The sequence below is a fragment of the Atta cephalotes genome (assembly GCF_000143395.1).
Source record: "Atta cephalotes unplaced genomic scaffold scaffold00015, whole genome shotgun sequence".
Lineage (NCBI taxonomy): Eukaryota > Metazoa > Arthropoda > Insecta > Hymenoptera > Formicidae > Atta > Atta cephalotes.
The window spans coordinates 5,583,266-5,599,027 of record NW_012130079.1 but is presented as its reverse complement, the minus strand read 5'-3'; the positions used below and the strand labels follow the sequence as shown (position 1 = coordinate 5,599,027).

Here is a 15,762-nt window from a genome sequence, read left to right as displayed (position 1 = left end):
CGGATCGTTTCGTAGGATCTATCGGTAAATGGCATAATAATCTATGAGTTAATATCTATGGTCAACTTGTAACAATGGTTTCTACAGACGTTACGAAAGAAACTGTTATCTTGCGAAGTATATCTTTGGATTAGTCCGTTACATCACAAGTGTTCTCTAAATCGTCCCTTTTATTATCACTTTTACAGGCACGGAAAAAAAGTAGATTGGATGGTACAGCAAACTATAGGTTACTTTGCGAGCATCTAAGAAGATTTAATATTTAATAAAAAAAAATTATATCTGTAAGTAATTATTAGTACGCTAATTCAGCTAATTCTTTATTACAATAAAAATTACTAACATAACAGGTTTTCTTTATTATAGTCACAAAAATATGCGCCATCTTACACTGATTGTGAAAGAAATATTTGATATAAGCATTTATTTTGTTGATATGTAATCATCAAAAATGATTTCGATTAAAACAACACAATTTTTTAATGAAAAAGTAAATAAGTTTTGTTACATATCAACAAAATCAATGATTATGTACTAAAACATTTTTCTCAGTGTAGCATGTTTTGTTAAAAATTTTAATGTATATATTGGGTCGATTTTTATAGATAGTTGTCTTTGTTGTATTAAAAATTTGCTTATTACAATAAATACGATTATCTATAATCGCTAATTTTATTCAGCTGTAAAACTTTGCTATTACACATAGAAAACTGACTGTCCGTATATTACTGTAGATTTGTTGAATCACTAAAGTTTTTAGTTATTTTAACAAATCTTTTTCTGTGCGTGCTTCAATATGATTGCGATAGTAAATTTCCTGTAATTACATTGAGCTGCGAGCTGCTTCCCCGAGCGTGACTCATCTTCTCTTTCACGTGTGATCGTTCTCGCCCGAGCGGGCACAAAAATTCAAGACACGCCATTCTTTTTACAAGTTTTCAACAAATCCGGAGCGCTCAACAATCCCACACCTGCCTGTCTTAAACTTTCGTGCGCTTGTTTTCGGATGATTTGACGATTAATAGGTTCATGAAGAGAAAACTTCTGAAAGGCACCGCCGCCATTCCTAATGAGATGCGAAGGATTTTACCCATAATATCCATAATTTAAAGATGACGATTGTAAAATGACTTTTCATTAGGATACAAATGACTAGCCGACGTACAATACAAATTATGACAGTCTGATAAATGCCGGGAATGTTACTTTTCCAGACCTTTTCAAGTAACCGCTTGTCATAACTTTTCCGAAGCGACATGCCGTTTTCCCAAAGAATCGCACCTGTCTTCCGTAATGCGTCTGCGGTTTCTCGCTTGAACAATCGAATCCTGCCAGAGAGAAGGAAGCCTGCCAGAGGGAAGGAAGCTCTCTGAAAAGTACTCAAACTGGTAATATGTACACAGGATTTGGCCTTTTCCCGGTGCTCCTTTCTCGGCTCCTTGACGGCAGGCACCGCGGTAAGGTCGCCGGCAACCAATATTTGCGAAGCACTTTCATTTTCGTGATGCATTGCTCGAGACACTCGTACGTATATACGTTTCTGGTCAGCTCACTACCGTGCTTTACCCACTACCTTACATCCATTTAATATCTCCATTGTGCCGTGCTCTCATGCGAGGTTACTTTGCACACGACGTGGAGAAAGAGATGCGAACCAGGAAAGCAAGAAGCCGATGGCAGAAAGAAAGAGAGAGATACAAATGAAGAGGAGTGAGTGCACGAGCAAGATGTGTAACAAACAGATCGCGGGTCAACGATCAAGGATTGGACCGGGTTTGTTTGAGGACGATTTAAAGATCTCCCTGTACGAAGCGTGACTCGACTTTATTAAAGCCAGCCCTAAAGCTTTTACTCTTTTTTATTTACTTCGCTTTGCTTCTCTTTATTAGTTTCTCTTTCATCGTTACGAAGGAAATACGTTACACGTACACATCATGTTTGATGCTTCTCATACAGATGATGATAAGTTTGAATTTAAGTATTAAACATTATTGATTTATATAATTTTTCATATTTGAAAAATTATCAATCGATGTTATCTTAAATTTGTATTTAAATTTATTTTTGAGGAATGTTAAAGATATATAGAGATATAAATGCATAAACTAGATTCAAATATTAGATTAATGTTTTATAGGTACAAAAAACGCGCCTGTTTAATCGCCCGTAACGTAGAGAAAAATCAACGCTTCGACGAATAATCACTCACCGTATCCATTTTGTTTCTATTCCTCGAATTATCACGGTTTGCTGCCGCTATTATTTCGATTTCGCGATCGCGATAACATATTATTAATACAACAAACGAGTGGGTCTAATAGTAGTCATTTATTCAATTAACAAGCGAATAATAATGATCAGGCGATACATATGTATATAAATGTAACTGTAATTTTCAAGAAAACTGAGAACATGAGAGTAATTCGCGCTCTATCTAATCATTGTTAAACGTTTCGCGATAAACCAATGAAATGTTATGTCACAATATTACGTGTGCGTGCCACCCTCGTTTGCTAAATTGCTGTCATTCGTACCGGCAGAAATTAATCTGTGGTACGCCATTGATCCCAGCTTAACGAGGACCATTCCTTATCTCGGGTTTCGACGATGACCGCGTTAATTATAAAATAAAAAGGAACGAGCAAAAGTAGAGGAGGGGAGAGGGTGGGGAGCGAAGCATAATACAAAATGCAAAACAGGCCCCGTTCCTATCGCATATATTAACGATTCGACGCTTTAGTGGGAGGACGGACGCAACCGTTCCGGCGCCATGGGCTCCGATAGAATTTGAAGCATTACATTAGTCCGACTAATGACCGACATGACTGTCCGTAGACCGGTAGATACCGGTTCTTCGAGATCTCCGAGAGGGAACATGCCCCGGAGATCGTTGCAAAGAGCAATACGGAGGACGATGATCGCCTCTCTGCGTTGAGGGCGCCACGTACTCGAGTGCATCCTTAGATGCACATTCATATGCATGTGCGCGTAAGACATCATAAGTTAGATATCGAAACGCGATGAATCTAATTTTTATATCAATAATTATCAATGTTTGAAGAAAAGGAAAATAGGAGCTCTGTCTTGCATTTATCTTATCTTTAAGTTTTTAAAAGGAAATTGGAAAGATCTACATTATAATTTTAAACCAACGCGAAATTAAAAGTAAATCGCGTTATCTTAAAAAAGGGACAGATAAAATAATGAAACAATATGAAAAATTATTCCAATATTTTTTAAATTTATTTTAAGCTTTTTCCTCGTTAAATTGAAATATTTCGTGCTGATACATATAAATAATAGGGATCTTTTTTTAAATGTTTGTCGAGCGGAAGGCAATTTTAAATTTGTCAGAGAACAGCATCTTAAAGAAATTATAGATCCTTGATGGAAAGAAAAATGCGAGCTCTATCAGGATTAGGTCGGTTTATTTTGCGTCTGATTTCTTAATTTCTTTCTTTTAAAAGAAAATTGTATGGATTTAAGTTATAATTTTAAATCAGTGCGAAATTAAAAATAAATTAAATGAAATTAAAAGCAGGTTAAAAGATAAAATAACGGAACAGAGAAAATTGTAATATTTTGAAAATTTATTTCAAGCTTTTTCCCAGAGCTCAATTATGTTGATACGTAAACGATGCAAAGATTTCTTTTTAAATGTTTATCAAGCAGGAAAACTTTAGATTTATCAAAGGACCATCTCTTTAAAAAAATTATAGATTTTTAGAAGGAAAAAAAATTAGATCTATTTTACGTCTATTTAATTTTTTAATTTTTTAAAATTTTTCTCTTAAAGATTACAATTTTCAATGAATGTGAAATTAAAAATAAATAAATCGCAAAATCATCTTAAAAGGGGGATAGAAAATAAAATAACGAAACAACATAGAAAATTGTTTCAACATTTTGAAAATGTATTCCAAGTTTTCTTCCCCAGCTCATTTCATGCTAGTACATAAGCGAGATACAGAAAACTCTTTTTAAATATTTATCAAACAGGACTTCAGATTTATCAGAGAACACCATCTCCCTGATAATCCCACGTTTAAATTTAGCAGGATTTTTACCGGGATATCATTCGAGAGCGCATTTATCTCCCTTGGAAGAGAAACGAGAAGGCGCGACAGAATTAGGCAAAGACGCGAAATCGTAACAGGAAACGTGAGCCAGCGACGATCGTAAGTCAAGAAAGCACTCTCGCTTCTAAAAGCCCAGTAATGCAACGGGGAAAGAAAACGGTGCGTCACGTCGCGCGCGCTAATTCATAGCTCCAGGAGAAGACCGCGTTCCTTCCCTTCACTCGCAACTTAGTCGCCTTGATTATATTCCGGAGACCGGAAATTTCGGATGGCGGTAATATGGCTTATAAGGGACGCCGACGTAATATCGGCGTGCCCAAACTCGGTCGAGATCGTACCGTCGCGCGCCTCGCTTTGCCGAAATTAAATTCCTGCTGGGTTTTACGCGAGCCATTCAAGCGCCGGGGCAGCTTCATCACGATGGTTGCTTTTCTTAATGAGTGTCAAACTGCCCTCTCCTCTTATTTCTCCTCCCCGGGGATCATCGGCCGGAGCGACGTTTGAGCTCGCACGACAGTCGCCAGAGCCGAAATAGCGGAACTCCACGGCGTGACGGTGGAGTTTGTTTGATCTGCTTTGTGTCAGTCGCGTGTCTGGATGAAGCAATAAGCTGAACAAAAAATATTGAAGCAAAACTCTTTGAGTTGCGAGAAACCCGCAGAAACCCCATGGAGTTTTTCGAATTATACTTTGAATACTGTTTTGAAGAGAAAGTCGATGTTTTGGAATAGAGACATCTATAATGTCATCCTGCAGCTGAAAAGAAAAGGGAAGAAAATGTATATGACATATTTGAGTATCATATGTTATACAACACGTGATATTCATTCTTTCTCTTTTTCTCTCTTCTTTTTTTGAAAAGATAATAAGAATTATTCTACAGTGAAAAAAAATTTTCAGAATTTAAGTAATTTATTTCTTGAATAGTTCCAAGTAAACTCTTTACTGCAAGTAAATATTTATTAAACATATATACTTGTAATAAATAATATATGTTTACTTGCAGTAAAGAAATGTTTACTTGGAGTTATTCAAAAAATGAATTACTTAGATTTAGAAAACTTTTTTTTTTAGTGTAATTTCTATGGAAACTTTCAATCGCATTGTCACCGCAGATTCGAAATATCATTTATATATTTTTTAGTGAATTTGATTGGACGTGCTCAGCGCACATTAAAGCTGTTGTATACAAATCGATGTAAAGATATTTATAATAAATATGAAAATGAATTAAACCGCGAAACTTTCCATTAAACTTTATTGTGTTATTACATAGGAAGTATGATTTTGTTGAATCTATACGGAAAGAACGATTTTACTAAATCTGTCTAAATTTATTTAGACACAGAATTGAAAATAGTTTTGTTGGATTTTTTAAATATTTATGTCATAAAATAAAATGTTCAAGTATGATGAGAAAATTTGAATGCTCGAATATTCTACGTAATTATTTTAATAATTTAATAGCATTATTTTTAGATCTACACTTAATAAAATTTTTAAATACTTCTACAAACGTTCTTTCCGTGTCAAGTTTAGCTAGATTCGGATCTGAAAATAATTTTGTTGGATCATCAAAATATTTATATCATAAATGAAATGTTCAAGTATGATGAGTAATGCTGCAGAAAATATTCTAATAATCTCGAGTTCTACATAATTATTTTGATAGTTTAACGAAATTATTTTCAGATTTACATCTAATTAAATTTTTAGATCCTTCAATAAAATCGTTCTTTTCGTGTAAATTTAGTTAGATACAGATCTGAAAATAATTTTGCCCCAGATTATCAAAATAATTATATATAACGAACATAATGCTGTAAAGTTTTTACATTCTAGCAATCAACTCGAGCGACATAATATAATTATTTCGCCTACATAATTATTTTAATATTCTAACAAAATTATTTTCAGATCTGTATCTAGCTACATTTTCAGATACTTTAGCAAAAACCATTCTTTCTGTGTAGGTAAAATATATATTAGAAATTTTGAAATACTAAGATCCGCTTTGACTGAAAAATTTTTCTCATTTAATTAAATTTATTTTCAACTATTTTAAGTTGTAATTAAAATACATGTTTTATAATTCGACATATTTGCATATCACTTTTACACTCCAATTCAGTTTACAACAGCTTTAATATACACTAATGTGTCGGCTTCGCTGTTAAACGCAATACTCGCAAAATTGCACTTTTATTCCGCATCTTCGAGCGGAGTCGAAGACAGAGTCCCTAACTACAAAATAAGAGAAAAAAAAACTTTTGTGTGTCACTGTGTAACCGCAACGTCTCGTCTACACCGACTGCAGCGAGTCGAACGTACTTTACGCGACGATGAGGGGGAGAGCGATTCTAAGTCAACTTCTCGCAAGCGTGCGGCGTAATGCCGATCGCGTCGTCCCGTGAAGATCGCGGAGCTCCAAGCTCCGAGCTCGTGGAGTCGCGGGAGGCACACGGAGCGCTGCGCGATTTCGTACGACTTCGGCCGACTTCGCGCTGCTCCGCCGGCCTTCGGCGCGACCCCCACTCTCCGGCTGCCGTCAGCCGAGTCTGCCGACGCGAAACGAACGCTCGGCCGAACAGACGCGTTCGCGACACCGAGCAGGGTGGTTACTATTACGCTCAGTTCGCCAAGCCGGAGTCTCGCCGAGAGATATCACTCTCTCTCGACCGCGTTCGCGCGCGTGCATATTCCAACTGACTCGCTCAAGTCGTGGCGGTCCGCTGTATCGCGGATTCCTCGTTTTTCTTTTTTTTTACGCGCGATTTCGAGACGATACTATCGCAATTGGACGGATTTCCGTCGTTTGGAAATTTTCGTCCGAGTGTTTCGTGGGAATAGTCAAGAAGTGCGACTCGGTCTTGGAAAAGTGCTTGATTCCCGACGCGTCTGAGTAGCGCGAGAATACTCGACGAGTGTTTGTGTGCCTGAGAGGGATATTATATCTCGGTGAGATCTTCCAGTGTGTGCAGAGCGTGGTGAGGATTTAACTTAGTGTTAACTTGGAGCCGCGCGGAGCACCTGCGGTCTACTCGCGCGATCCCCTCGACGGATATGTGGAGGTACGAGACGGTGCGCTTAAAAATTGTACAAGCCGCGAATCCGCTAGTCTAGCGTCGTCACGAAACTCATTTTACGCACGCTCCACGCATTCCTGATCGAGGAAAAAACTACGGAGGATTCGAACATGCAAAGCGCTGTTGCGTGCAATTGCTGAGTGGATCGTGTGATCGACGGCGAGCCGACGGGTAGCTTCGCTGCTCCGAAAAGGCCGCGCCGTCTCGCGTTCGTTGGTGTCGCTCATCCCCGAGTGATCTCGGCGAGAAAACTGGAACCAATGAACCGCCTGGCGAGCTGTGCTCCCGAGAGAAACACGGGCTGGCTCCATGGGACCGGCGTTACTTCGGACACCATCGACAACGGTGCGCCGAGAGACTCGGATCGAGTGTGATCGCTTTAATTTTGAGAGACTTGGAGATCACAAAATTGCCGGTAGGTGAAAACCGCGGTGAGTCGCCTTTGAACTTTCAAAGATTATCGAAGGCAATCCCATTGAGATTTATCGCTCCAGATAACTCCGAGATAAATTGGGACACTCACGATGACGGCGTGAGCGACGGTAGGATATACCTGAGGAAGGTGAGACAAGGTGGCTCTCCACATTGCTAGGATCATCGCGGGAGGAAGAATACGAGTCAAAGTGAAGTGTGGATGTGGTGGAGGTGCGACAGTGGTGGAAGAAGTAGGTGGTTGTGGACGACTGCAACGAGGTCGCGGGCGAAAGTGCAACGGGTGCTGTGCTTCGCGGTTCGTGGTTGGTGCCGGTGGTTGTTAACCGAGTACGGGTGCTTAAGTGACGGTGCCAGTCCGTCGTCCGCCGTCATTGTTACCATGGTTTCCACGTCCTTCGTGACCCTGGTGTTCCTCGTGTGCCTGCAAACGGTACTACTGTCGACTGTGAGCAATTGCGCCAAGACGATCAGCATGTACTGGAACACCACCAATTCCATGTAAGTGCGCGAGTTTATGATTCATCATTTTCCTTTTGGCGTCACGACGGCGATCCGCGAATCGATCACGTAATGTCCGAGTGCGGTCTTTTCATGGAAAGAATGAGTTTTGCTGAAATACGTATCTATACACGAACGAACGGAAAGAACGGTTTTGCTCAAGTATCTAAAAGTTTGTACGGATCTGAAAATAATTTTGCTCGTATCGTCAAAATAATTATGGAGGACGTTTAAATTGCTGAAATTTTTAAACTTTTTGCAGCATTGTTATCGCTTAAGCGTTCTATGTAATTATTTTAATTATCTAATAATTATTTTTACATCCGTCTAAATTATATAATTAGCAAAATTGTTGATTTCGTGTAAAAATCTAGATAAATCTGAAAATAATTTTTTATTAAATAATTAAATAATAATTTTGTTAGAGCATCAAAATAATTATGTGGGAAATTCAAGCATAATGAGCAATGATGTAAAAAGTTTTCACACATTCTAGCAATCGGCTCGTGTATCCTACATAATTACCTTTATAATCCAACAAAGTTGTTTTTAAATCTGTTTTCGGCTAGATTTTTACTTCAGCAAAATCGCTCTTTTCGTGTTCCAACAAGAAAATTATAAGTGAAAATTTCGCACAAACTGCGGTTTTATTATGAAGAAAAGTGAGAGACGTTTGACAAGGAGGATTACGTGATCAACCGCAAAGAGCACTCGGCGGAATAATTAATAATTAAATTCTACTTAGACTAAAAGTCTGCTCTGTGTGAACAATGTATTATGTTCTTTCAATGTATTATGTTTCTTCGAAAATATTGTTTTACAAAAGTTGCTATATATAATATATCTTGTAGAAATATCTTGGAAATCTTGTCAAATAAAATATAAATTCCTGTTAAATCGGTTACTGCTATTGATCCCCCTTTGCAATTTAATTATATTCAAACCAACTGCATACATTTGTTTGAAATATTAAAAACTATCAGGAATTTAACTCGAAATATGATCGTTCGTTCTCAATTCTAAATGTGGAGGAAGGATCAGATAGTATTACATATGCGGGGAGAATATAGGTTTCGTTTCATAATCCGCGCATTTCCATAAAGAATGCCGCGCACTTGTGCGAACGGATTTGAACAAAATTCGATTTTACTCGCGGCTTTCTCGTTCACGTGCCTCGCATCGCACTCCAAAATTTCTGCAAAACAGCTAGAAGATCAATATTATTGCACGATATTATTAATCGTTTGTAAGCTATATTGACAGAGTTGTCACAAAACTAGAAATCAGGAAAATATCAGGGAAATGTCAATTTGACAATATTTTCTGAAAAATAAAAAAATCTTGGCTTTAAAAAGTTTAATACACGTACATCCACGCAATTTTAGAATACTATCAAATTGACAGTTAAATGGAAGCAGTGTCAGGAACATTAATAGCTAACATTTATATTGCTATGTTAAATTGCGCTCTCAAAATATTTGACGAGTATCAAAAAAAGACAAAAATATAACAAAATTTAAAATATTATTAAAAACATCAGAGAAACTCATAAAATTTTGTCAGAAATCAAAGAAGAGTTATGGAATTTTAGGGCGAGAAATTTATGACAACTATGACTAACTCCATACTGTTTATTTTGAATTATTTAAAAGGGACATCTCTCTGTAATTTCGTACAATAATATTGAGAGTCTAGAGGTCACTTAAGTTTCATGACAGGTCTTTTCTCGGATGCACCAACATTTTTCTTTGCATCCCGGTCTTTCCTCTTATCGTTAACGAGTCGTATGAGCGAAAAGAATCGTATTGGCGTTTGGTGCGCGTGCCAAGACGTTTAAAAGTCGGGAGGGAGGGGGAGGGGGGGGAGGTTGTGTTTGCAAGCGAGCGTTTTGTCGATGAAATTGATTTCTCACGGTGGAACCGGCGTCGTCGTCGTCGTCGTTTCGAATAACAGCCATCCTTTCCTTTCTACGTTGAGTCTCGCCCTTTCTCTCTCCACTTCCGGCGAGCTTTTATCGCGCCGGGCGTGGTATCGCGTCTGCCAAAATTGCAGCAGCAGAATGTGCACCAGAGAGAGTGTGTATGTGTGTACATATATCGTACGACTTTAATGCGCCGCGCCGGCGAATTGGCCGATCTCCCTCCGACCGTGGCGTTTCCCCGTGACGTCCAAATTGCAGGCGATCGCGGAGAAAAAGAGAGGCGGAAGCGACGTGTCAGAAACTGCGCCGGGATTATGGCAGGCGCAATATTGTGGCCGATGCCGCGGTCGCGCGAGCGTGTTGCGCAGAACGCTCGATGCAGATCGCAGGAGAGTGTTTCGGGGTGTACGAGTATATGTGTGTAACGGTAGTGGTAACCAATTCCGCGATTGATGAAAGAGAGGTAATTTTGTTTTGCCGAAAGTTGGAACTTCTCAATATTGAAAATTCCGGAGCCCGAAAAGTTGGATATTTCTGCAGCTCCGAAAATTTCCCGAGCTCTGCAAGCGCGAAAGTTAGGAGTTGTAAAACTGAAAATTTCCAAGTTGGAAACATATTTCGATATTTCGAGGGCCGATGGTTTTACACGCCTGAACGGTTCCGGACCGTTAAATATTTCGGATTCTCGCGCGCGCGCATAGCGTCGCAAGAATTCCGGAGCCGCGAGAATTTACGAAACGATAAGAATTTTGCAAGTCGCCGTCAGCAATGGATCCTGGATTCCTCAAATGATATCGTTTAGAGATCCTCAAGAGATTTTACGCCACACGTCTTTTAGTCCGCGTCATATTTTTAATAAACCTACTTAAGATAGAATGAGAAAATTAAATAAATATTTATTTGAACCATTCTAAATATTTACTAAACATAAATATATATTTATTTGATAAGAAAAACCGTTAATTTGATTTAACTAGCATTTTTTTATTGAATACATATTTATTTGCTGTAAATAAATGTTTACTTAGTACTCAAAGAAATATGTATTAAGATTCAATAAATTTATTGTTCACTGTAAGATAAAAGATGAGATATATCCATGCATCTCGTTCTTAAGGTGTAAAATATGGCGAACCAATCAAATAGAAGTGTTTCATCTCTTCCTTACTTCAAGATCTCTGGATATCACTCAGCTCGAGCAACGCGTTGGTATTGCTAATGCTTTCCCTAATGTGACACATCTTTCGCGGCGTGCAACCTCTTTAGCAGTAATTGATCGATAAGAGCAGCAGCCGAACACGACTTGTCTAATCGAGAGTGGCGGCGCGCAAAGGTGCAACGAATCGCAAATGCATTCCGCGTATGTGTATGTACGCGCATGCATGTACTGCATGTACTGCAACATTGTGACCGACTTCGTAGCCTGGACTCCTGCGCGCTTGCTTGCATAACTACGCAGTAAGGTTAACCACCGCAATTTCGTAACATTTCGTTTTTTTTTCCCTTTTCGCTGTATAAGGAAACACGGGCCTTGTACGTGGATACCTCGTTACCCCCGATGATTTCTTTCGCCTGGTGTGAAGCGGTCTGCGTAATTCGCGAGAAATTTTTTGCCCTCCTCCCTCCGCCTTCATCTCACGACGACGAGAAATGTATGTCCTCTTGGTTCCGATTCGCTCGTGCTACCCGTATTTCACATCTCGCAAACTCGCCGGGTGCTTAACGAGAGCAACGTCTCCATTTTTGCGTCGCGAAAAGAAACTGTCCGTTTTCCTTCCTGACTTCGTCTCACTTCGATTAATGATCATAATTAACGTCGATTGACATCCGATTGTTCCGATTATTCCTTTTAAACCTTACCCTCGTTTTTTGTTTTCTTTATATCATATCTAAAAATCTCCATTGTGTGACTATTGACTGAAATGTATATCCGTTTTCTTGTTCTTGATTACGATTTTAACACTAAAAGTATTAATTTTTTTATTTTAAAAAATGATAAAAAACCAAATATTTTATCAATACAAAAGATATAATATATATATATATATACTTTAAAAATGAAAAAATTAAAAAGAATCTTATTTTTTAAACAAGATATAAATATTACTTTAAAAAATAAAAACGGAATTAATGACTACCGTGTTCTCCTCTTTTTGTTTCTCTGCTTCTCAAGTCAAAAATACATCTTATCTCATTTTTCATAAATCTGTTGGGTTTGTCTTAACTTAAAGGTATTATTTGTTTTTTTGAATTTCTCTGGTTAAACCTTGAATCAGCTGTATCGCTGACACCTCGTCATTGCTAACACTTTGTTCGATTATTATTCTTGGAATTTTATACATTGCTTAAATCTAAGCGCATGCAATAAAATTATTATTACTTCTAATGCTACTCAAGTTGCAAAACGATTAATCGCCATCAATTGTTCCGTCTGCCATTTGATCTTATTGCAGGATAATTTTTATTTTGACTGTGTGGTTTTCGATTTCTACTTTAAATGGAACAGGAGCGTTCCCCTTCCACCGTGTCGAGGCCGGTTGCCGATGGCGGAGCGAAATTCGGGTGTTCTATTCTTCTCCTTACGAGGTCCCGGGCAACGTCTACCTGACTTTGACGTTCGCACGTGCATTACGAGCCGGTTGCGAGGCTACGAAATCCCCGCGAGCGAGCGAGTGAACGAGTGCGTGAGTGAGCGAGCTCTCGGGTACGTGCGAAAATCCATTTTGCGCAGGAGAGGGACGCTGTCAGGTCGTCCCCCTGCTTGTGGGACGAAGGGGCAGTAAAAAAAAAAGCGTATACCTCCTTCGCGAGGCCAGAAAAAAAAGACCTGGGCGCGCGGCGAGAGGAGGATACGTGACAAGGCGCAAAAAAGGTGGCCGGGCAAAACGGGAGGCCGTAAATCTTGGCCTCTTATTGGGAAATCGAAATTCGTTTTAAGAAAGCTGTCGGCTGGCGTTCGCTGCGAGCGAACAAGAGAGACGGCCGATGCCGCTTGATTATCATAAATCTGCTTCCGCGATGATCGCAGCGACTATCGGACGAAGCGTAAGCTCTGACGTTTACTGCTTCTCCGTGAATGCTTCTCAAAAAGGATCGCTCTCCTCTGTAGGCTTTAGTACGGTTTTTAAGAGAAGAAAGAAAGAAGAAAGAGAAAGAAAAAAAGAGGAGAGAAAAAAGTAGTAAATACGCGCACGTTGCACAAACGGTGACAGCGTCCATTACGAAAGTCACGTCGTGCTCCGTTTTTTTAAATCACTGCGCGAGATGGACGGGTGAGATTTCTCTCGAGTTATGCGTGGTGCAAAGTAACACGTGCAATCTCTCTTCGCATACCATTTTCCACGAGAAACCTGGTCAAAAATACAGACGACAAGAAGTCACAATGCATCGCCATTGGAGACTTCAATGCCAGCAGCGAGATTCGCGCTGGCTAGATTATTGAACTCTCTACCTCTTTTCTGTCCGTCTCTCTGTCTCTCTTTATCGACATCGCGGATAATTCCATCGAGAATATCGGAGCAAAGAGCTAACTATCCTTTGTTGCTATTAAATTCATTCTTTTTTTATCGCATTTTCTTACCACCGCCTCTTCTTTCCTTTTATACTTCCTTTTAAAGTTTGAAAATATACACTTGTTTTTACTTGTTTTTTTTTTGTAGTATTTAGCGCTGCAAATCATATTAAATGCAGAACAACTTCGCTATTGTAAAGAAATCGATCTTGTACAAAGCGTATTATAGAGAAGGTGCTTTCTTTCTGATTGAGCATTGATTTGTTGTTATCTTGTTTCATTTTATCGCAAAATAGCGATCTATCTGTGACAACAGCTGTGACAACACCGCTCCATTTTTTTACGATAAGCCAGTAGATAGAAACGATATCTTTATACAAGTTTCAAGTTTCATGTCGAGTGGCAGACTCGATTCCAATATTAGTTTTTTGCTCGATTATTACGCCCAATATGTCAGACTTCAATGTCACTGCGAGCGATCTTAATGAATAGCGAATGTTGGCTCGATACCAAATGGCCACGTCGGGATACCTAGAATTCGCGACCGCGGGATATTCGTCATATCGTCGCAATTGCCAGCGACGGGTTATGCTTAGTAGGTGGGTCTAAATGTGTCATTGTGGAGAATGGCCGAGCCGCGGCCGCGTCATTCGAAGAATTCATGCGGTAAATTCTGCGGGCGCACGCGTCTCTGTGCGAGACTCTGTTTCTTTCTACGAACGTTGCGTGCCATATCTCTCTCGTGCCGTTTTGTTTAGATGATGCCTGAAACACACTCGATATATTAAACACTGTTATACAAATTGCCATTTGACTGAAATTCTTATCGGACGTAGTGTTGGATTTCTTTCTTGCAATTCCGAGAAATTCGAAACACTACGCTAAATAATAATTGCCTTCGTGGAAAATATTAATTTCCACGGATTATCCGTTATACTTTAGCACGAGCCAAGGATCCCGTTATTAAATTGCTACAGTAGACACGGTGAGAAGCTCGTTTTTGAAAGTTGTAGATGCTTCTTATTATCCGCCCTCGTGTCTTGGGTACCGTGGGTGCTTTACAGCACTGTGTATTAAAGCAACATCGATTTACAGCCACCGCAAATCAGTAGTTTCCTCGAGGAAACTAGTACCCTCCGTTCCTGAAGATTGAGAATTCGCTGGTCGATTCGTGGAAATAACCCATTGCTGGGCGAACTACCGTCATAGCGAATCGCGCGGAAACCGGGATGGATGTTTCAGTCACGACGAATCGAACGGCAGCATGTAGGCATAAAAATCATATCGAAATCTTAATCACCACCATTACACGAATGTTGCTTGTCGTTATAAATTTTAGATGTAAATTCTAATCATAAATTTCACACTACGGATTGCGCAAAGTAACAATATTCTCTATTGAGTATAATTTATTCGTTTCGGATTATCTGTTTAATGTATTAACATAAATCATAAATCAGAAGATTAACGGTTATTGTTTAACGGGAACATTAATACGTAAATATCAAATTATTTTATTATATAAAAATTATTGGATCGTATCCAATAATTTTTAAATATCTTATGAGAATTTCTCGTTGCTCGTCAACACGAAATACGTATTATAAAAGCGGTCGAAGTATCCAACGGCTAAGAGATTGGAGTTTTCTCATTTGAACTTTGACCAGAAGTTGACGCCGCCAGTCACCTTTCCTCGATGCTTATTAGCAAAAGCAGGTCAGCTAGGATATGTTAGTGAACTCGAAAAGGAGGTCGGATGCTGTGCATGTTATGTATCGCCGGTAGCTTCAGGTCGCAGGCTATGATTACGCGAGCGAGTGGTGTGAAATCCCTATAGAGAGCACGAGTCCCTTAAATCGGCAGGTTCTCTGAGCGAAGAAGTACCTATCCTCCGTCTCGAAAATTGAAAATTCCTGGGTGAGTCCACGACTATAATTGGCGACCGCCTATACGGGATCGTGCGCCGTGTTTATGTTTCGAGTGGCGCGGGAAATGAAAAAAAACGAATATCTATGATGCCTAGAAATAAAAATGTAATTTAGATGAGCTGGCCTATAATTAGGCCGACCTAGTGAAGTAATTACGAAGCGATGCGAAGCCCACGCACACGCAAGAGAGGATGAGAGAGAGAGAGAGAGAGAGAGAGAGAGAGAAGAACGGAGTGGCGGTGCCGACCTAAACTTAACGCGCCGACTAAATTAATTACTTACATCTAATTAAAGTACTAACAGG

General features: G+C 39.3%; 1 protein-coding gene across 1 annotated transcript in view; it reads left to right on the top strand.

Moving 5' to 3' along the window:
- The first annotated feature begins 7,799 nt into the window (after positions 1–7,799).
- The window catches only part of LOC105618124, a 57,007-nt gene continuing 49,044 nt past the window's right edge, over positions 7,800–15,762 (top strand). Inside the window, exon 1 of the mRNA XM_012199666.1 lies at positions 7,800–8,098. Within this exon, the coding sequence (XP_012055056.1) occupies positions 7,800–8,098 (299 nt within the window). The remainder of the gene's footprint in view (positions 8,099–15,762) is intronic.